The 23,428-nt window shown below is 35.4% G+C and overlaps 2 protein-coding genes across 2 annotated transcripts in view; both read left to right on the forward strand.

Annotated features, from left to right (window-relative positions):
- The first annotated feature begins 737 nt into the window (after positions 1-737).
- Positions 738-2,615, forward strand: LOC129745546 (uncharacterized). Its single transcript, XM_055738673.1, has 2 exons — positions 738-2,322; positions 2,404-2,615. Exons 1-2 carry the CDS (start codon positions 762-764, stop codon positions 2,580-2,582), a joined length of 1,740 nt encoding a protein of 579 aa, XP_055594648.1. The 5' UTR covers positions 738-761; the 3' UTR covers positions 2,583-2,615.
- A 3,675-nt stretch (positions 2,616-6,290) lies between these two features.
- Positions 6,291-23,428, forward strand: part of LOC129741928 (protein amalgam-like) — a 264,878-nt gene continuing 247,740 nt past the window's right edge. Inside the window, exon 1 of the mRNA XM_055733744.1 lies at positions 6,291-6,327. The gene's annotated coding sequence lies outside the window, so the exon portion shown is untranslated. The remainder of the gene's footprint in view (positions 6,328-23,428) is intronic.

Genomic DNA, 23,428 nt, shown 5'->3' on the forward strand with positions numbered 1-23,428 from the left:
TCATATCGATATCTTCATTGCCGAAAAACTATATTTTCTTTCAGCAGTTGATAAATTTTCCCGCTTTGGATCATTGACACATATTAAATCTAGAAGCATATTAGACGTAAGAAAAGGTCTAACCAAATTTTTCAAAATCTACGGAACACCTAAACAAATAGTATGTGACAATGAACCATCCCTGCGATCAGTAGAAGTACGAGGACTTCTACAGGATCTTAACGTTGACATTTATTTTACTCCTCCAAATCATAGCGAAAGTAACGGTACGGTCGAGAGATTTCATTCTACCATAGCCGAGATCTTTCGATGTATTAAACCTAGCTATGAAGACCTAAGCACGAAGGAAATCTTTTATATTGCTTGCACTCAATACAACAATACTATTCATTCCGCTATCAAGATGAAACCACGAGAAGCCTTCTACGGACTAAAAGATGATCAGGAAAGACCCCTCGATATAGAATTGATGATTCAAAATCGCAATAAAGTTTACGACGACATCATATTAGCACATAATAAATCGAAAAATAAAAACCTCAGCTACCACAACAAACACAGAGAAAGCGAACCAAACTTCAAACCAGACGAGGTCGCCTACAATAAAGTGCAAGGAATAAAAAAGAAGACCAAACAAAAGTATTTACCGATCATAGCCGTCGAGAACAAGGGCAGAATACTTGTTGACGTTTCTGGTCGGGAAATACATAAAGAGAACCTGAAACGAATCTAATGCTTTATTAATATTTCAGAAGGACTAAATGGATCGGCTAGCACGGACACCCTTGATATTCCTTATCCTCATACTACTACCTTTATCCATCCACCCACAAACCATTCAAATCCACGATATCACAAACAACGCAGGAGCGTTGATTCTTAAAAGGGGGGAGGGAAAGATAGTTGCCGGCTATGATAGATTACTTCATGTCATAGACTTCGAAAAATTTGAAATTTCAATATCCATTATAGAAAATGTCATTAACCAAATGCATAACTCGACGAGTGATTTTTCTCAAATTATCAAAATGAAAATACGAGAAATAAAATTTATCCTTAGCACTTTGTATCCAAAATCAAATAGAAGCAAAAGGTCAATTAACATATTAGGAAGCACCATCAAATTAATCACTGGAAATCTAGATGCAGAAGACCTAAAAGTTATAAATAACAATTTAGATGAACTTAGAAAAACAGGAAACACTTTTATAAAACAGAATAACCGGCAAATTAGAATCAATTCCAAATTCGAAAATAGACTAGACTTACTAAACAAAGATATCAGAGATCATCAGAACACTTTGAATACAATTATGGAAAATGACAATTATCTCATATTTGAAAATCAAAAAATAGCAATAACATTTCAATTGGATACTTTTCTCGAACATTTAAAATCAATCGAATATGCTATACTACTGTCAAAAGTGAATATTATTAGTAAATTTATACTTACACCAAAAGAAATAGAAGTTATTTTGCAAGAGATAAAAGATCAGGGATTAGAAATTCAGCACCTAGACGACGCTAGCAACTTCTTGACGACCACCACACTCTTCAAAGGCTCATCCATCATCATATGTGTTAACATCCCACGTTTTCAACCCACAACCTACGAGAAAGTCATCATTGAACCCTTACCGATATTCAACCATTCAGTAAAAATAGCATACAACAAAGTTTTCATCAACGACAAGCAAATTCTGGCCATCAACTCTGAATGCCGAGAAAACAACAAAATTACAATCTGTGAGAGAAGACAACTACTTGAAATCAGCGACAGCCTTTGCGAAGTTCCACTTTTGAATGGACGTCATGGACAATGTCCTTTGTCAGAAAAGCCACCATCAACAGAAACAAGAATAATTGCTCCAGGAACCCTATTGATTATAACCGCTCACCAAGGCGTAATCATCAATGGCACCTGCGGCATAACACCTAGAACGTTGACCGGAATCCATTTCGTAACGTTCCACAACTGTTCATTATACATCAAAAATGAACTTTTTGAAAATTACGAAATAAAGTTCGATCACCCATCAGTTCTTCCAGTACAATTAACAAACATCAAAACCTTACATGTAGAACGACACGTAAACCTTTCGGAGTTGCATGAACTCAATTTGAAAAATAGACAACACTTGGAGACAGTGGACATGACATATCAGCTTGGCTTCGGATCATTCGGCACCGTCATCATTCTCATGGTTATACTGTTGGCCATCGGCATTACCAAGTATTGGCGGAAAGTAAAATCAGCAGATTGCTCGGGACGAGCAATATCTAAGGGGGGACGAGTTAAGGACGCGACCAGCCCGACACCTTCGAATACCGTGTCACCCGAACCAGTTGGACCTGCACACGCTAACACCCAGACAGCGTGGTCAGCAAGATGCCCGGCACCATCGAATATCGTGTCACCTGAACCAGGTGGGCCTGTACGCGCTAACACCCAGGTTGCGTGGTCAGCAAGATCGAATATGGGAACACATCAGTCAACAACATCGGTGATAGCCAAACCCAGGAATGCAGAGCCAACAATGGATCCCACTGGCGTGGTATCGTTGACAGGTGCAAGGTAGACACTTTTAGGGAAACGATAGGGCGTTAGGCTTCTGAAGTAAGAAAATAAATTCATTATCGTTCAGACCGTGAAGTCGTGTAGTTCGTAGTTTAGTTTTTTAAAAACGAAAATTCCCGGTTCAATTACTTAATTTATATAAGGAACATAATTTTAAATAATTGATGATTGACTTGCCGGACAGAGCAATGATTCAAAATAACTTTGAAAATCTTGATTTTGAATTGAGAAATTTGAACCCCCCCCCCCCATGAGCGGGTCCTTCGCACGGGTCTGTTATAATGGGAACCTTTCCCGGCCTCAGAAGCACCCACCTGCCAAGTTTCAAGTAAATTGGTTCAGAAGATTCGAAATTCATCTTTTTCTTATGCAAATTCAATACATAACGAAAGATTCTGGAACTATAATCAACTTTACGATTTCAATTGTTGTAATAATTATGGCGTTCCGTTACGTGAAAAAGTATTCTGATATTCTACTTCAAATTAGATTGGAAATATTAAAATTAAATACGCCGCCGACCGTGACCTAGAGGATAGCGTTCAAGTTTTCTAAGCCAGAGGTCATGAGATCAAGTCTTGGTCACTGCAAACAAAGTACTCTTTCTGTGGGTTGGTGGTGTTAGCATTAGTAAAATGCTAGCCATTATATCCTTGAAAGATGTACGCTTAGTCTTAAGTAGAATTTAGATCTCTTCAAAGAAACATGGGATCCTATATGTGTGTGTTCGTTTTTGTTTCAAAAAAAAAAAATGTTAATTTTAGATCAGAAGTTAGCTGTAGGTTTTTTTTTCATAATATTTAACCTGAAATGCGATCAAAATTTTTTCTTTAATACAGTCCCCCCACAATCATTAGTCACTTAAGGTATCCTTTCACCATAAAATGCTTGTTAATTTGTGTGTTAGTTGACCAAATATCAAGCTTTGCATGTATTTCAGTCATTAAATGCTTCTTCTTTGAGTTCAAATGTGTTTTTATTTTCAGTTTTGTTTAAAAAAACATAATTTACCAAAACAATCAGCGATTTTCAAAACCACAATGATGGGTTAAAATTGTAGCCCGTAACAATAAGTCAAATTGCTCACACTTATTAGTCACATTGGCAACACCCGAATATAAACATGAAAATCATCGCGTTTCTGGAAAACATTCAGGAGCATTCGTTGATAGTATAAATTCAAGGGGCATTTGGGTTGAGCTATAGCAACCAAGAAATGTTTTGCTTTGCAAGCAAAAAAGTGACCCATGATTGTGTGAAATTTGGTAGATGTTGTAACAATTATGGGTCAATTTTATATTGCAAATAATTTTGAAATTTCGCGTTTTAGTCGCTCAGTTTCATTTGGAAAACGTAAACTCGTCCTTTTTGTTTATATGAGACCTATTTATTTTGTTGGAATTTTTCAAATACCCGCATAAGGGGCTTAACGGTTTAAGATGTCAACCTTATAACATTGGAATTTTTTGCGATAGTTCAACAGATAATTTTTAACGTTTGACAAAAACTATTCAAACAGCAATTTTACTGTAATCCAGCGCACACATGATTTTTTTAATGCACTTTGATGATATTATCTATAAACTAAAAATAGAAGCATGGAAAAATTTATTTTAGTTCAATAGATATCAGCAGTTCAAATGACCGGTGACTAATAATTGTGTGTGACCCATGATTGTGGGGGGACTGTAAATAGTTTTACTTGGCTTGACAATTAAGACACGATTCTAAAGATCCTTTTTTGGGTCGTTAAAATTACACCATTCAGGCATACACTGTATTTTAATACTAATACACTGAAATGAAGAAGTATTCTTGGTAACTTTGTCAAGTTGACTTTTCCGTCGAAAACGATCTTCAATTTGTTTGATAGCGCACGTGTTTTTTTTCTTCACGTCGCGCAAAGTTTGAAAGTTTTAACTTTAAAAAGTGAAAAACTAGATTTTATTGCAGTGCAGTAATGAAAAATGAAGATCAAAATGGCAACGGTTGGCCATGGAAATACAATGCGAATGCATTTTAAAAGAGAGCCAAAAAGCAAATATAATTATAGTAGGAATATTCCTCACTCCTTAGAAACTTGAAGGACACATGAAACTCGCCTCCATGTGAGGAAAGTTCTTACGAACATGAATAAATGCTATCTAGAAGACCTAAGTTGCCTTAGACTAAACTTCGAAAGCTTCTGGCGAAAACTGTTAAGCTCATTATCACCAAAACTTTGTGTCCCGATCTGACAATTCTACTAAATACAACACAAGTATATCTACTTTTTTTTTTTTCATAATATCTTTCATGATAAGTAAGTTGACTTCGTTAATAAATTTTATACTGAAAATATGATTATGAGTTTTCAAAAAATCAGATGTGCCTAAATGAAAAGTATTATAAAGAGCTAATTCTACACGCTGAAATTTCCTTCTAGTAAGAACTTTCTCCAGGAGGTGGTGCTGACATATATGTCCTTGCTGAAGTATATGAAACATGCTGAGAATTACCAATGTTGATTATAATATGTTTGCAAAAAGCCTAAGGATTTTGAAGTTTTTAATTCTTTCGTGATAATTGTATCACAAGTGATATGTTGCTAGCAATGTATCAAGATGCCAAGGAATATTCAGTTTTTGTGAAGTTCCAGGTTCATAGAATGCAACAAGAAGTTCGCCAGAAGCTACCCCGCAACTTATCTTTCGACAATTATGATGGCACCTGAATCCAGATCACGCTGTCGGAAGCAGGCCATTTGTTCCGTTACGTTAGAATGTTCGAACTGCATCCAGAAATAGATGATTCGGAGTATTCAAAGGAACTTGAAATATACGGGACAATACATCAGCTAGTGCGTGAAAGATACGCTGTTGAAACAGGATTTCATATATGGTCTGGTTTGCGAGGCATCCATATGGAGATTCTCCGAGAAATTCCAGCGAGTCTCCACATCAATCACATTCAAGTGAGGAATTACTACGATGGGTTGCGGGCCAAATGTTTTGGTTGCGTAGCTACAAATCATCTCAAGGCATCGTGTACTAAGCATTCTCTCCCTCAACATCCGAAGGTGAGGTGAGAGCGAGCTTTCGAGACACAGAGGAAAATGCTTCGATGGACGTTATGCAAAAAGCTCCGATGGAAGGCACCCGGAATCAGTTAACTATAGTCGCTCCGATCGTATTGCCGCTAATGATGACACAGATGCAGGCGATGCCTATTGCCGTTGAGGAAAAAGATGAAACCGATCAACAGGAAACGAGGAAACGTGGTTCGAGTGTAAAGAATGGCAACAAGAAAGGAACGGAATCTGAAAACTCGTCAACCGAAACAGAGCATGAGAAAGCAATGACCGTGCTACCGGCACCGAGCATTTTGGGTAGACAAATACTACGGTCCCGATTAAAGAAAAAGCAAATCAAGCTCAATTTAGGTTAGGGTTAGAGTGGGAATGGACATCCTCATTTCTTTCTATGTTTTTGTAGTTTAGATAACTTAATTGTGAAAGAAATATTAGAAAGATTTCAAGAATACGAATGGATGTAAAGAACAGCTTCTCTTCAAAAAGTGACAATCTAAACCTAAGAAAACAATTGTAATCATACAAAACGAGTTTCGCTCCTTAAAACCTGAATGTCATCAAATAATATGCCTCAGATGATGAAATTGTCTATTATATATTTTTTTCGAAAATGTATTGAAAACAGCTTTTTGTTTATTTTCAGGTACCTATGTATATACACAACTATACGATTTCGGTGAGTTAAAGTATAAAAAATATGGTGATTTATTAAAAAATTGAGATGACGATGTAAAACAGCGTATACGTTTTTGAATAAATAATTACTAACATCATTCTCGGACGAGACGTGAGTCCGAACGGTCGCAAAAAATTTTCGCTCGCGATCGATTGTAGGATTTTTTGCTCGCTTGGTGCAGTCGCCACGTGTTTTTAGTCGTTAATACAAACGGAACGCATTGGACTAAAAATGGAATCTGGAGTTCGCAAGAACACATTGAAGCTTTGTTTCGATGTTGGAACAGCCACCCCGTCACACTTGGATGTGCTGAATTTCATCACCGGTACGCTGAACCTGGGAGTAGCTGACCTGCACTCTGTGTACAAAGACGAGAATGACGGACATTTTTACGTGAAGTTCTTCGATGAACCGGAATTCACCGAATTCTGGAAAACGCATTGGATTCATACATTTTTTTCATTTGACGATGGGACACAGGCTCAAGTGACTCTGGAAATTGCCAGCCGAATATTCCGGTATGTAAGAATATTCAACTTACCACCCGAAATCGACGACAAAATCATCGCTAACGTGCTTGGACAATTTGGCATGATTCGCCAACATGTGCGAGAGCGCTACCCGCAACAATTTAATTTAAACATTTTTAACGGTGTGCGAGGAGTCCATATGGAGGTCGCCAAAGAAATCCCCCCAAGTATTTTCATTGGACATTTTCGAGCTCGTATTTATTACGACGGCTTGAAAAATCGCTGCTTTTTCTGCAAGGAGGAAGGTCACCAGAAGGCATCGTGCCCGAAGCTTCTATCAAACGCTTCTCGTAATAATCCAAGTTCATACAGCTCAATCGCAGCAACGGGAATTGTTCCTGGCCCAGTGCTAAGGGCTGCACCGATTTCGAGCAATATAAAAGTTCTTGACAAACCCACGGAATCATCACCAGCAACATCAAAAGAATCAGCTTCGATCACCATCACTAACCAAGACGAAACCACTGCTGGTGCGGATGGTCCGCATCCCGGGGGAAGCAAAGGGCCGCGGGAGACGCAGAACCTCATCGAAGATTCAACACAACACGAACCAGAACCTATGGATACGTTTACTAAGCACGTTGCTAAACGCTCGGCGACAATCACGTCAACATCATCATCGGACCCGGAGGAAACAACGTGTGCAACACAAAAGGAACCGAGCATGGACAAGACAATGATCAACGACGATTTCCAGAAGCCGAAGTCGAAACGAGGCCGTAAGGGTAAGCAGAAGACTAAACCGATTGTAGAGATTGCCACGCGATCTCGTTCACGTTCGCAACCGAAAAATTGAAAATCCAACCTAAAAAGAACACAAAACTAGAGGATATGGTGTTTTTTTTTGTATGAACCAGACGGAAACCGAAGATCGCATCCAGAAAATGATAAGATTTGAATAATACATTTTTAGTTCCTACTGTTATTTGTTGTAGTTTCAGATCAGACTTTTTTAACTACTAAAGAAATTTATTAGTTTAAATGAGTATTGAGAAATGAAAAAAACTTGTATATTTGAAAATGTACATATTTGCATATCTTGTAGAATCTAACATTGTAAAAATTAATCGAATAAAAGATTATTTTGGAAAAAAAAAGTTCAACTTATTGAATTCAAAATTGAACAGCTTCCATCTTACTTTAACCTCAAATGAAAACTTTTGTTATCATCTTTAAAAACCTACTACTATAAGTGACCTATATTCCAATTTCCGGATCACAGACTCTTCCCCGGGGTATTACACGTTCCGGAAACAATGAAACTTCTTTTGATATAAACAAAAGTGGATTTTTTTTTCATAGTACCCCTACAATGCTCCGGAGCATCCTCTGTCCCATTCTTGAATGTCTGGGTCAGATCTATGTAGGTCTCGGTTCCCGGAAAGTTTCCTCCGAAGATCTCCCGCCCCTTCCGGAAGACATGAACTTCTCGCCAGAAACCACCGAACGAAAGGATCTTGGTAGTCAAGAACTAAACTTTATGTACTGGCTTTAAAATCGTTGCTTTTTATCAGGCAACTTCTCCCTTCCGCTCACTATTCCCGTTTTCTCTCCTTCGAATTGTTTCAGTGTGTTATTCTAACGAAACGCATTTGTTGCTTCCCGTTACGCTTGGCCAGCCATATTCTTTCCAGTTTTTTTTCTGTTGCAGCTACCTCAAACAATTTTTTCATTACTGTGTTTTGTTTCGCCATCATAAGCTATAAGCTATTCTTGAACGAACGTACGCTTCGTATCGTGGGTAGTTTGCAAGCACAGCGAAGAAACATTGCACAAGATCTTGCGCTTCTCGGTTTCTTTGAATAAACGAGGGAGAGCGGGGAAGGAAAAGTATATGAATGCCAAGTATTCTCCCATTTTGCCAGTTTTTCCTCGATTATTCAGAATGGCTTTTCTTTTCTTTTTAAGTACCACTGCAAAGAAAGCGCGCCTTTTTCCTCCAGCATCGTTGAGCTTTAGCCAGCTACTGAGTAGTTTGTTCGAGTCGAGATTCAAGTATAGTTAAAGTTAATTGGTATCGTGCACGATATTATTGCAAAACGGTGTGTGGATTTATTGGAAAATGAGCTGAAGCTAATATTAAAGACTATTTGAAGTCGATTTTTCATATTTATATATGGTACAGACTTCCGACTTTGAATCATACATGTTGGCTTGTTCGATGCGTAAATCATGCTTGAAGTGAATGCTTTACAGAGGTTTGATGAAGTATTGTGTTAAATTTTATTTCCTGAATTCTGAATAGGGTATTTCGGGGGAATATGCACCTGCTAAGGGAAATGACCTAGTATGCGGAATACATAAGCTGAACACCCGAATACATTGCAACATGTGCTTAGTATTTCTATCTTCTACTCATATTCTATCAAAAATATTACTTTTTAATGTAACAACTATGAAAATATTCGATTTTTTACAAACGCCTTTAAACCTTTGAAATCATTGGATGTTTAACGCCCCAGTGTAGGCAAATGATGCTCCAAAACATTAGATAAAAACGACTTGAAAACAACACAATATTCACAGTGAAAATAAATTAATTCTGTTATTTGATTCAGAAAAAAGTGCAAAAATATTTTTTCCAAGTTTATCTACACACTAGCTGATTTTACCCGGCCTTGCTCAGGTTTACAAAAGATATTAATCAAAATGAGTCGTTTGATTTTTCGAAATATTGGAAGCTTTATATTCATCATTTTAAGAAATTGGGCCCATGTTTGGCCACGTAAGTTTTGTAAGTCTTTTAAAAGTTTTTATTGAGATTATTCACTGTGTTTATCGATTTCAATTTTTTAGAAGAAGCTTATAGTTTTAAGGATTATGAATTGAATTTCAAAATAATTTCCTTCTTCTCTATCACAAAAAACTTAAATCTCTTTTGGAGACTATCCCACTTTTCAAGATGGATGATCTCCCTGTACAATGGTATATTTAAGTTTTATTTAATTAAAAATTTCTAAAAACACTTCCAAACCTTGTTGAACCATGTTTAAGACTCATTTGGCATGTTTTCGATTGAATGTTTGCTTTTTTCGCTTTTTTAATTTAACACTGTTTGTCTTAAATGTAAAAAAGTTGCACTAAAAGTTTCTTGGAGTTATCAAAAAGAAATCATCTCTGAACCGAAATAACCATTAAAATGTTATGGAAATGGTCTTATTTGAGTTCCATTAATTATTTTGAAGAGTGATCAATGTTAAAATTCTTTGAAATCATTTGTTTGAACTCGCAGTACCAAACGGTTTTTTTCAAAATTGAATGGTAGAATTGAACACATTGATGACCAAAAATAAATAAAAAGTTTAAATAAATTGGCCAATGCAATAGGATTGTATAAAACTAAAAACCTCAGATTGTATTATCTAATCAATTTTGTAATCCCCCATTTAGATTCCCCGGCGGCTATCAAAGCGTTGAAATTGCAGCCTTCAACATATATGTAACTCTGAATCTAATTTTTTTCTTTCTCTATAAGGAATCCTAAAAATTTGGAAATGGTTGGTTAAAAGCTGGAGTTTATGAAAATCGGTTCATTTGTTTTTCAGCATTCAGTCCAAATAGTTATTCAGCTGAAGAAGTCAATTCACTGTTGACTGTTCTGTTCACTGTAAATCCTTGTAAACACTCAAAGCCCCCCAGCGGGCCGGTAGGCAGCTCATTGAAAATCACTACAATTTTAGTCAATATATTCTGTACAGGATAGTTGTATTTTTCAATACGAAATGCAGGCTCATTATTGCATAAAAATATCTCGTACCGGTACCACGTGTTTTGAACAGTAGAAGGAAAAAACACCCGCCAAAATTTTATTTTTCAAATCTTTGTTGCTCAGCAAGCTTTGATTTGCTTTCCAGTCCACGTGAACTCTTGATGGTCGTTTCTAATGCCCGGCCCATGGTGATGGTGAAAACAACCTCGCCAAAGGGAAAAAATTGGTTCTGAAAAATGGGTGCCATGACTTTTGGTTTGTGGGAAAAAAAACGAAAGTTCTATGGGATGGTCCCTTTTCTCAGGTGGGAGGGGCTCGAAACTATTACTAAAACCTTCCCATGGTCCAAACACATAACTGTACCAAATTTCAGGCTGATCGGTTAAGCGGTGTGGATTTGTATAAGGTGCGTACAAACATATATAGTCCAACTCATCTTTATATATTAGAGAAGATAAAAACAAGTGGTTTGTTAACATTTCTCAATAAAAAAAATGAAAATTTTTGAAATTCTTGACTTTATTTTTTGCTGCTTTTGGTGACAAATTTAGTGAACCGATTCGATTTTCTGTGCACGTTTTTTACTCAAATTCGATCGAAAGTCATAATTATTATGCATCCTAATGATAATTTAGGACTAAGCAAAGAAGAAGATCAATATATCATTTCGATAATCGGTCTGTATTCATGGAAAACTGCACTCCAAAATTTAGAATAAAACACATGGTTTTGTTTACATCTTACCGAACAGCACCTTGAGAGGAGGGTGATTTGTCCATAAATTCATGAGGGCATTTTGATCGGATATTTGACATTTAATTTGTCTTCAGTTTACCATCAAACATCAATTTACCACAGTTTTTCATCAATTGATAATTAAAATATATAATTTGAACTATCAATAAAATCAATGTTGAGGATATTTTAAGCAACCATCTTGGTGTAAAAGCCTATTTCATTTGATCACTTTTTACAACTTAAGTGATGGATGGCCAAGACACCTAAAAATTTAATTTAATTGTTATTTGTGTTTTAATGAATATCTGGTAACCATTTTTATTAAAATTACAAGGTATTGGTTTTAAGAACACATTTGTGTAAAAAGAAGTCACTAAAAACTTCGCAAATCTCCAAAATTTATCAAAATATAGTCAATGGCGTTTTACCCTATACCTACAATTTTGTATTCAAGATTCTTAACTTCGATTTCTGAATTCTTAAATCAGAGTTCTGAGTTTCTAAATGACAGAAAAGTAAATAATAATATAAGTGGTAGTATATGTAACTAGTTGCACAGAGAACAGACGTACAAGCTCGAACAAAAAATCTTTAAAAAAGTGTGTAAAATTTCAAATGCAGACATCCAAAAAATATGTTGAAAATTGACTTTAAACAGTGGCACCTATTGCGCCGTTCAAAAGTTACAAATCAAATTTTCAAGTGTACAGTTTTCGAAAAGGCGTAACCGTATATATGAACTCATAATTAAACTAATGCCGCTGGAAATTTTACACAAGTTTTGTGGGCTAGCTTGTACGTCTGTTCTCTGTGCTAGTTGTAATTTCCTAACAAATTCATAGGGGAATCTATTTTAAATTGGACCTATTTTCTGGATAGTTTAAGGCCCTTTTCAGAGAGAAATGGTTTTTTTTCTTCCGGAATCCCGTTCAATGCCATGAAAACTGAAGATAGCGACCCCAATGTTATAATTTTAGTTCTTTTAACCATTTAATACAGAAAATACAATGTTTTTTAATGAATGGTTTCTGAAATTATTTATTTAGTTAGCTCAAAACGTTTTTGATAATTTTTACTTAAAGTTTATCATGAGTGCTGAATGATGTTTGATTGAAGCTGATGATTGTGTAAAACTGTTCTAAGGGGTGTTCCACCAGACTTAGTCGATTTGGGCTCATTTTTGAATTACTCAAACCCTGGGGTCTAAAAAGCTTCGTTTTGGTTCGAAACACATCCATGATTTTTTGCAGTATTTTTAAGTAACGTTTACATGAGCAAATTTGTACTTTTAGGTTTGGATGGGAAAATTTAATATTTTATACTGAAAAATCAACATCTTTTAGTTTCTTCTGTAGAACCGAGCCTGCTTATTGTTTTAATGCCAATTAATAAATGCTCCAAAGGAATTTTTCCGCTGAACAACTTTGTCGTAGACCGTAACTTCGTATCTTATTAGACAAAACAGTTATTAGGTGTCGAATAGGGGCATGTCTTTTGGCATTGAAAAATAAAAAAAATCAATTGACCTCACTGCTGAGCGCCTTGCGAAGAATTGCATGACTACTTTTTATGTTATACTTAGCGAGGCATCAGCATACTGCAGCAGTGATGTCAATTTAATTTATTGTTTTTCAATGCCAGAAGGCAAACAACTATTACACCTATAATAAGATATGAAGTTGCGGTCTTCGACAAAGTTGATCAGCGAAAAATTTACTTTGGTGCCTTTTTAATTTGGCACAAAACCAATAAGCAGGCTCGGTTCTACAAAAAAAAACTAAAATGATGTTGATTTTTCAGTACAAAATATTCAATTTTCCCATACGAACCTAAAAGTTTAAATTTACTCATGTAAACGTAACTTAAATATTCTGCAAAAAATCATGGATGAGTTTCGAACCAAAACGAAGATTTTTAGAGCCCTGGGTTTGAGTAATTCAGAAATGAGCCCAAATCATTCTAGTGTCCCACATCAAATTTCATCACAGTAAAAACGATGTTTGAGTTTATCTTGTTGATAGATTCTTTTTTAATTTTCAGACAATAATCTTTAAATTGTGATAATCATTTCTTTCATTCCAGTTCAATGCCATATTCGTACAATCGTGCATTAGTCCCAACTCTACTTTAAAGACTTTACACAATATCTGAAAGCAGATTTTTCTTAACAGAAACCCACTTTTCCGTCAATTTGTCCTCAAAATTGATTGTTTTGAGATGCTCACCGAGTGCTTGCTTTAAAATAGCACGGTAGTTTTCATTAAGTCTATGTTCATTGGCGTTGGGAGATTTTATGTTCTTGGGTATTAAAATGCTTTTTTTGACTTCATTTCACTTCAGAGCATGCTTTGAATAGTAAAATGAATAAAAATAGGTCAAAAAAGTGCAGAAGACCACTTAAGAATTATGCTTGGATTTTTTTTTAATTTCCAAAGAATGCATATCCAGGTCCAGAGAGTTTTAGAAGCATTGTTTACGGAAAATCGCGTATTTATTAAAATGCAACATTATCCAACTATTTTGTATTCATCTTGAACGAACACACAAATATAGGATCTTAGTAAAACTTCATGTTTCTTTGAAGAGCTCTAATTCAAACCAAGAATATGCAATGTTATTCAGCCTCTGTGGCGAACATCTCTCAGATTTAAACTTTTTATATTTAAGCTTTTTCGACCAGATTCAAGCATTTCAGATGTTTTTAAGCTTTCATTTCCAATTCAATCAAGGCAAAAAAGCTGAATTCTAATCAAAAACAGCTTAAAAACGAGATTCACTAACAATTAACAAAAATATGTTGGTCACAAGTTTTATAGAGTAATCGTGTAAAGTTGCAAACTCCTGATTCAAACTTAACACTAACGTACATATTTCAAAGACATGATGGCTGGCATCTTACAATCGCTAAAACCACCAGCCAACATAAAGGGTACTACATGTGCCGTGACCAGGATAGATCTCATGACCTCTGACTTAGAAGACTTAAACGCTATCCTGTAGGCCATCTTGAATTTTGCAATGCCAACAAATTTACAAACTGGGTAAAACAAAGTAACTATTAAGACGATTCAAAAATGATACTTGTAATGAAAATCGATCCAGTAGTTGTGAACTGGGTTTTTTGCGAATTGTGTTTTTTATCCAGAAGTTTGCTAAAATCACCTTTAATTGCTTGTAATACGCATAAGATACTGTAAATTTATATTTATGTGTAATTTTATCATCAAAAATTAAACATTTGGAATATAGTTTTGGTAAAAACTTCCTAAGGAGTCGCTCCGTGGTTTAAAGAGCGAAGTAAAGAAATTCATTCCCAAACTGTACTCACTTGTTAGTATGTATGTATGTATGTATGTATGTATGTATTTATGTATGTTTGTATGTATGTATGTATGTATGTATGTATGTATGTATGTATGTATGTATGTATGTATGTATGTGTGTATTGGTCCTCCATCGGTAGCAAGGTCCAACCTATGTCTGTGTGGCTAGGCCATAGACACAGGAGGGGTCTTTGAGGGCCAGGGATGGTTCCTATATTAGTTTGAGACCCCTCCTACTCACTGGAAGGGGTGAGGGGGCCGCTTTAAAAAAGTAACATGTTTAAATAACTCGAGAAACGAACATGCAAATGGAACCAAAATTTTCTAAGAAAAAGTCGATTTCCAGATAGATTCGTCAGTACCAAACAGGTTCTAGTTTAATGTTTTACAAAACTGTTAAATCTATTTAGTTTTTCATTATTTATGTACAAAATACAAAGAATTAAAATATTTTTGGATTAGTTTACATTTTCAAAAATATACCCTTTTCTAGAAAGTTCGACGTACGTACACGTGTTACATAATTTGCAAAAGTTATTGAATTTTTATGGATGAACGAAGTTTTATTTTTTAATTTTTTAGACGATATTGATAGGGTCTTACTATCTTTCTGAGGCTATCCAAACTCCTCAATATTAAAACTAGAGTCCGCTTGAACGCTCTTCATACCAATAATGAAAAATATGTGATGGAATTTACAGATAATGTGTCAAATACGTATGGGAGAGTGGGGAATCATGGGCCACTTTTTTTCGTTGTTCCGTTACTTCATTATTTTAGAAGATAAAATGAAAATAAAAAGTGGTATGATTTTCTACATTTTCAAGGTATCACAAGGTGTTTTTTATTAGTTTTCAATAAGTTATTTTCTCCAAATTCTGACTGTTTTAAAAAAAGCAAGATTTTTTGAATTTTTATAAATGGTGGATAATTGTGGGCCACTAAATGCAAATTGACCAAATAATGTGCAAAGTTTATGAGTTGACCCAAAACTGTGATTTCATAATTCATTTCGTTATTTTAAAGCAATTTCAGATGTTGAAATGAAAAAAAAGAGTTGTGTATGATCGAATAGATTCCAAAATCTGACTCCCGAACGTTTTGACAAAATATTTTTCATAACTCCTCATTTGGCATAAGAAAACTTTACAGATAGGGAAAACGTATTTTAAGTTCAGAATGTGTATAAAAACATAAAAATATAGGTGGTTAAAGATGTGTGGCCACGATTCCCCACAAGCTATGATTTGCTAATTTGTTGCGTTTGTGTGACTTATTGATGTTTCATCGAAAATTCATTTTCCACGTGAAAGATCAAGACAAAACTAAGATCATAAGCGTATGAGCATATTTTTGTTATGAACTTTTGGTTCCCCATCGATACAATTAGCGGGTGTATTTTTAATTATGAAAGTCAATTTTTCTAACTTTTTTTAGCTTGATAAATTAAAGAAGCATATGATGCGTATTTAATTCAACAACATTTAGAAATATATGCTCACGCAAAGCGACGACGATGACATTTGATTCGAGATTTTTATCTCAGCACACATCTGAGATATTAAAAGTGGCCCACGATACCCCACTCTCCCCTACAATTTTGATAATAAAAAAATTGCAATTGAAATCGTTTTTTTCAGTGATGGTAACCTTTTTTGAAAAATTATATGAGGTTCGTACTTCTTAGAGCCAAAGAGGTATGAGTGCAAAAATTATCGATTTTGAGTAAATAATGCCAAATAATTCTTCATGTTTCAAAGTATATTTGGTGATTTTTTCATATTTTTTTAAATTATATTCAGATACTTTTACGTTTGGTAGAAAATAACAAATTTTCGAAAAATGTATGGAAAATGGCCAAACACATCAATTTAAAAGCGTGTTTTCTCAAAATTAATTTAAATACATGTTCATTCCTTCGGCTTTCAAAGAAATTTAGAGATCTTTTGTTTAGTTCTTAGAACATGGCTTTTTTTAAAATGAGCTTCGCGGGCCACAAAAAGTTGGTCACATGTGGTCTGCGGGCCATGGTTTGGCCACACATGGTTTAAGATATTTACCTTCTTTCAGTGGGAGATAAAAAAGGGGAAGAGGCCTTTACAATTTCTTTGTAAAATTCGGGAACAAATGTTGTATGGGTACGAGAAATTTTTCTATGATTATTTGAACAAAGGGAACGGGGGGGGGGGGGGGGGGGGTCTTCCGTACAATTTATTGCATTAATTAATAACTAATCATGCACATGAATTCAAATTCCACATAGGAAAGTATAAGGCTACGAGTCAAGTTTTTACGATGTTTGAGACCCAGCTGTTCATTCTCTGCTCTGGGTGGATAAGAAGGGAGGAGGGGATCTCCTATGCAGTTTTATGCTTTATTCGAGAACTTATCGAACAAATAACACCATATTTATCATGGAAATATATTCGACAACGAAAAATGTTTTCTTAAATTTCGAACCCGTCCCTCTCTTCAACGGGAAGAAGGGAAGAAGGAGTGAGGTTTTCATACAATATTTTTGGATCATATGAGAACTTATTATTCAAATTTGATAGCAGATATTATCAAAGTAGATTTTTTTTTCTATGATAGTTCAAGGCTTCTTCCTACATTCACTCATGAGATAGAAAGGGATGGAGGGGGGGGGGGGCTGGGTTTGGGAGTTCCCTTTAAATTGTTATTAACTCGAATATTAATCTAGCAGATGGTAACATATTGGGAAGATAATTATTCAAATATGAGAAATATCTCTAATATTATTTGGTTCCCCTTACGGGATAGGAAACAGAAGAGAGGTGCAATGCGTTTTTTGATAAATTCAAGAACTCGTGAAATAAATTTAATCAAATTTTACATGGGAGAGTATAAAGGTACGAGAAATGGTTCTATGGTTATTAAAAAAACCCTTTTCACCTTCCAGTTGGAGATAAGAGAGGGGAAGAGGAGTTTCGAACGATTTTTTGTATAACTTGAGGACTTATCCAACAAATGGAACCAATTTTGAAAGAAAAAGTATTTGTGTACGAAAAACAAAGAAACACTCTTTTTTTAAGGAGAGATTTCATACAGTACAGAGCTGGGAAAGGGGGAGGTTTAATCGCATAGTTTTCAAAACTTTTCAAGCAATAGCAACCATATTATACATGGGAGGTTGTTTTTTAAGATTCATGGCCTCTCTTTCTTTAAGAGGAGAAACGGGAAGAAGGAAATTATGTGTAGTTCGAAAACTTATCAAGCAAATGAAGCCATTTGTGAAATGTGATGTTATTTGGTTACGAAAAATTTTGTTATGGCAGTTCGTGGACCCTCCCCACATTGTAGGAAGCAAATGAAAGCGAGTTCTTTATATCAGATTTGAAACATTTGTTGAAAAACAATTTCAGATCAGGTTTTAAAAAATCATTCCAGAGAATCTAATCTTCTTTGTACTCCAATAATAATTTGATGTGAAAGCTCTCATTGTATAGATAGTGAAAACTTATATATAATGAAATTATTTTCACACAATTTATTGAATTTTAGAAGGTTTAGCAGAGCACACCAGGTCAGCTTATTCCCATATAAAATCTTTCAAGTCCTTTTAATTTAAGGGGGACTCCTCTTCGAAATAATCATAATTATCGAGACAAGTTGAAATGTTTCCAACTGATTTAAATGAAATTTGCTATTCAATGTAGTTTCAAAATAACGATCGATTTCCTTTCTCACTTTGAAATGAAAGTAGCACCTTTACATCAGTTTTTAAAACAACAAAAACTTACAATTCTCGCATTTTTTCATTTATCCAGTTGAATATGCACACAATCATACTTTCACTGAAAGAGACGATTCATTGCGTTGAAAGACTTTTCCCCATTTAAAATTTGAAAGGGAGATTCGTATTCAGAAAAACGCCTTAAATTTTGATTGTTTTTATTTCAAATCAAATTTCACACCAAGTAAATTTTTATACATTTTGATGATTAGCTGTTAGGAATTATCCATAAACACTAAAAAAAATATCCACCTAACATAACATTCAATTGAAAGGGTAGAAAGGAATATGAATTTTCCATGTACCTTATTGTGGCTCCTTTTAGAGTTAGAGTGTGGATTATTTTTAGGAATGACTTAACTGTAATGAACTTCACTCTTCATGATCTTACTGATATAACTTCAATAGCAAAATTCCGCAAATCAGGAACCGGAAACAGTGCAAGCAATTTTCAGATCGTTTACACCAGCTATGCAAAAGAGAAAAAAACCGGCCCCATAACTCATACCGGATAATACTTTCTATCTCGAAACTCAAACGATTCCAAAGCATCAATTATACAATTGGAATGCTAACAAACGATCGTTTGATTCACCGATTCAACGACATGCTCTAACCTTCTTGCCAGGAAGCTTATCTATCGGAAAACTTTTCCCAATGAGAGGAAAAAAAGTTTCTCGCCCCGTGTCGATATTCATCTATTAGGTCCGGATGCATCCGATCTATCAAAGTGTGGGATAAATTTGCTCCATCCAACTAGAAATCGGAAGAATCTGGGGAAGGAAGCGTTGGTGTAGATCCGAAAGTTATTTCTCTAATTGAAATCAATTGAATTCCACTTACATTCACCTACCTTGGGTGTGGGTGGTAGATTTGGGTGGTTCTACGGGGGATAATTGGGGTCAAAATGGTGCTTATTTCACACAGAGTAAGGAATGTTCGAACGTTTCCTGGAAATTGCATTGTATTTCAGCTATTTCGAGGAGCAGATGGAGGAAAAAGCGCAATCGGTAATGGTGAAAACAATGTAACAAATGATAATGATGAATGTGAATTGTTCCAAAACAGCACCGACAAAAACACCCGCAAATTTCCAACAACTTTCCAAGAAGAGGGAGCACAAATTTGGCAACAAAGGAAGGGACTGGAGTAATGTCGGAGGGAAACAGGGGATTCAACTAGCAGATCTGAGCTTTAATTTATCGATTACGATGCAATTTTCCCGATCCGTAACGAGCACTTTTTAACAAACCTCACACATTCAGTTGTTTATTAACACCCAAAAAAAGCAGAGCCATACCATGCAGCTCGTAATTGCCCAGGCTTAGGGAAAAGCTCCCGGGCGATTGCACTCGGGTTTAAATTTCATTTCCGTGTTTGATTTCCACTTATTTACACCTCTTAAGCGCATTAAAGCGCACACAAACACACTGGCCGCAGCTTGATTTGTAGGCACTAAGTGGCGTTATCCGATTCGCTAGAGCTACTCTCTGGAGCCACTACACTCGTCGACCACAGGATGGGTTGGACATGCCACACGGCTCACGGCTGCCGGCTCGTTTGTTGATGTTTGGCGTTTTTGTTGGGTGAAGCGGAAGTATACAAGGAAGTTGGGGAGAGAGAAGGCAATTTCAAATCCCGCTTCCGGAACCAGTTTGCCCAGAATAAACAACATAATCGATTGGCAAATGTGCGTGGCGACCGGATTTCACCCTCTCATCCCCCGGGGGAAGGCGCATTTGAGGCAAAAGCACGGGCTGACTAACGGGTGGTGGATTTCCTGTTGTTGGTTATGCGGGTGTTGATGATTGGGTGCAGAACATTTTAGAATTCGTCGAGAGCAATGTGTCTGGAGATATGGCACGGTCGACCGATGTGGTGGATTTGCAAAAAAATGACGGATGAAATTAACTGTGAGTCATAATCAGCCAACTATTATTGGCTAGAAGCAGCGAAAAACATAACCCAATTTTAAGATTTTGAGTGCTACACTCAAAAAATATCATTTGAAATTTGGATTTAGATAGGACTGTTTTTAAATAACCTCCAGAATAAAAAGAAAATTTGAGAAGATGTTTTCAAGATTAACACTGTGGAACTTTTATAAGATCATTTTAAATTTTTATATCCATAACAAGAACAAACTTGTGGATCTAGATAAAATACATAATTTGTTGGACAAGCAAAGTCATATGTGTAAACTTCATCAATTGGTTTAATTATGATGAAATGTCAAAGAATTTCGTACAAACTTAAGAGAGAGTGAACATTTTAAGGATTGTTTTGAATTTTAGGACTCCAGGTGAAGATATTTTCAATTAATTTACTGTACGTTTTAGTAGCGATTATCTTCCCGAGCAGACTTTTATGGCAAAATTAAAGCAAAATTATAGCACGCCCTGAGAGCCTAGTTTGCTCTCATTTGGCTTGACATAAGGTGGTACACAGCAAAAATGAGAGCACAAATTTTCATACTTGGTTAGCAAAGTGATACCAAATTTTCCTAAAACTGAGACCCTAACTACACCTCATTTTTCGAAAGCTTGAAGAGCAAAATGATGCTTATTCAAGGCATTAATTTTTATTAATTAAGATTAATCACCGTGATTTATGTTTTGAAATTAATTTTTACGGCCTTATCGGTGAATGTTATGTTCTCATAGTGAGAACATTTCAAGAATTGAAAATTATAGATGGATAGAAGAAGATTAGAAGAAAATTATAGGTGTTGAAAATGAGCGGGTAGAAATTTTTAAGAAGCATTTTCACCACATACTTAACTTTTGTTCAATCACGGATCAACTATTTTGAAATGTTAGAATGTTAGAAATGTTAGTGCGAACAAACAAGAGGAAAGCATGTGGTCGCTCTGAAAAGCTCCCGTAAACGGTACAACGGTTCTATCGACGTAAGACTTGTACCGGTTGTTATCTTTGCGAGCGCATCAAGGCATTAATAGAAATTCATTTACAGCAAAATTTGGCGTCCATATGCTCTCAAAACATCCGAAATATAAGGAATCGATTGGGCCTCAAAACTAGTAAAATTTTACATCATTTTACCAATCATGAATGCAAGTTGTTGCCCTGCTTTGTACCACCTGAAAACAACAAAGATCATGAAAACATTTTTGTATGTTAAAATTTTCAAATTGCCAAATTTCTACCACTTTTTCCCAACACCAATGAACTTACATGAGGAAAACAAGAATGAGAAAGCATAACAGTGTTCGAAGGTTAAATTCATCTCGAATATCAAAATTTATTTTCGAAGTTCAAATGTAGATGATTGCTTAAATATTTTAATTCACCTCAATTTTCGATTCATACATTCGACAAAAATACATTTTATTATGTCATTTCTCAAATCGTGAAAACAATTTTTTGCTTGAACCAGAAAATTGAAAAATGAAGCTAATAACTTATATTTATTTTAAGCTTCTGTGAATTTTAAACGGAAGTTGCCTTTTTCGGGTACATAGGTAAAAGGAGAAGAATTTGAATATACATAGGGTATAAGGAGAAGAATTTGAATGTTTAATAAAATCCATCTAAAATTAAGAAGAGAACAAATAGATGCGGATAGACTTACTCAAAAAATGTCCCGTCATTCGTGCCTCATCTTAAGCTTCCGGAGGAGTCATCTTCAGACCATAGAGTCAAGAGTAGAAAGTTAGGCCTCCAAGCTAGTCCAATCAGGGAGAACAAACAGTGTTCCAAGTCCCTAAGAGAAAAAAAACGTTAGTGGATGGAATATGGGCTTACACATGACAACTCCATCAGTAAATACAAAATCTAGTTAGTATAATTAAGCCAAACTGGATCACAGAGCTGCAGATGCCATTATTTCAATTTTTACTTAGGCATGAACTAATATCCAATTTTGAATATTTCATACATTCTATTATAAAATAAAGCTCATATAGAAATTTATGAGGGAAACCACTCACGCCGGCAACTTTAAAACGCGATTTCTCGAAACAAGATTTTGAATCCATGCTCTTCTCTGATCCTAGAATTTGGTCCACACAAAAATAACGTTCCAAATAGAACATTATTAACAAATAAAAATTATAAATACCTTCACCATGGAATTTGCAGGAACAACCTTTTTCTGTGACCGGTAATTCCAGAACCGGTTGGATGTTGAGCACGAAACGGGAGCTTACGATGCATCGAACTGAGCAGATCCCTCTGTCGTGGGAATCTGATCAACCTCCCTGAAATGTCTGATTCCAGACGGTGAAGAACTCCGCTGAAAAATGTGCATTCGCTTCTAAATAGTGCGAAAGTTATTTTGGCCACAATATGCGCAATATTTTCAGCTCGCTTTAACGGGACACGATGGACAAGACACATTCTGATCACTGCGCTCGCGGCACGCAATTCCGCACTGATAAACAAAAACTGATAGTTTGTTTACAAAATGTTTTGACACCGCGCTTGGATCAGTGACAGCAAAATATGGCTAGCAGTTTGATAGCTTAAGTAATTGAGAAAAAATAACTTTCATGTGATTGATTTGTTCACATATTTTGCGTTTTCAAATTTGACGATTGCTACAACGTATCTCCAGAACGCTTTAAATTGTGAATTCCGCTACAGTATAGAAAGCATTAGGTACAATCCGGCCATAATTTTTTTTTATTAAATCTTGTTGCAATTCAATTTTGCTCAACAATTGAATTTTTGAAATAAAGATATTGAGAAAGCTATGAATAAGCTTTTTAGTTTTCTGATATTGCAATAGCCTTATTTTCCGTAGTAGTGTTCGTGATATTATGATGGTTATTTCACTAGCACTTCTCAGTACTAGGAAAAATAACCTCAAATTTTGTAGTCAGAGTTTTTCAGATTATTTTTCCTGTCCCATCTATACAAGTTCAGCAAGTGTTCGTGAGAAATATAAAAAAACAACTCTATAGTTTGTGTATTTGAAATAATATTTTTGAAATTAACAAGCTTATAATTTAGATATTAATTAGTTGATTTTGTTTTGCTGAGGTATGATTGCGGTACCAGATGTTTTTAAATTTTTTGAAATAGTC

Source organism: Uranotaenia lowii, chromosome 2 (genome assembly GCF_029784155.1).
Source record: "Uranotaenia lowii strain MFRU-FL chromosome 2, ASM2978415v1, whole genome shotgun sequence".
In the NCBI taxonomy this organism is placed as follows: Eukaryota; Metazoa; Arthropoda; class Insecta; order Diptera; family Culicidae; genus Uranotaenia; species Uranotaenia lowii.

Bases quoted from the DNA above. Each gene is read 5' to 3' on its own strand.
- LOC129745546 (XM_055738673.1), top strand. From the start codon at position 762: ATGGATCGGCTAGCACGGACACCCTTGATATTCCTTATCCTCATACTA. The intron at 2,323-2,403 runs CTTCGAATACCG...GATGCCCGGCAC, and splicing joins GGACGCGACCAGCCCGACAC to CATCGAATATCGTGTCACCT.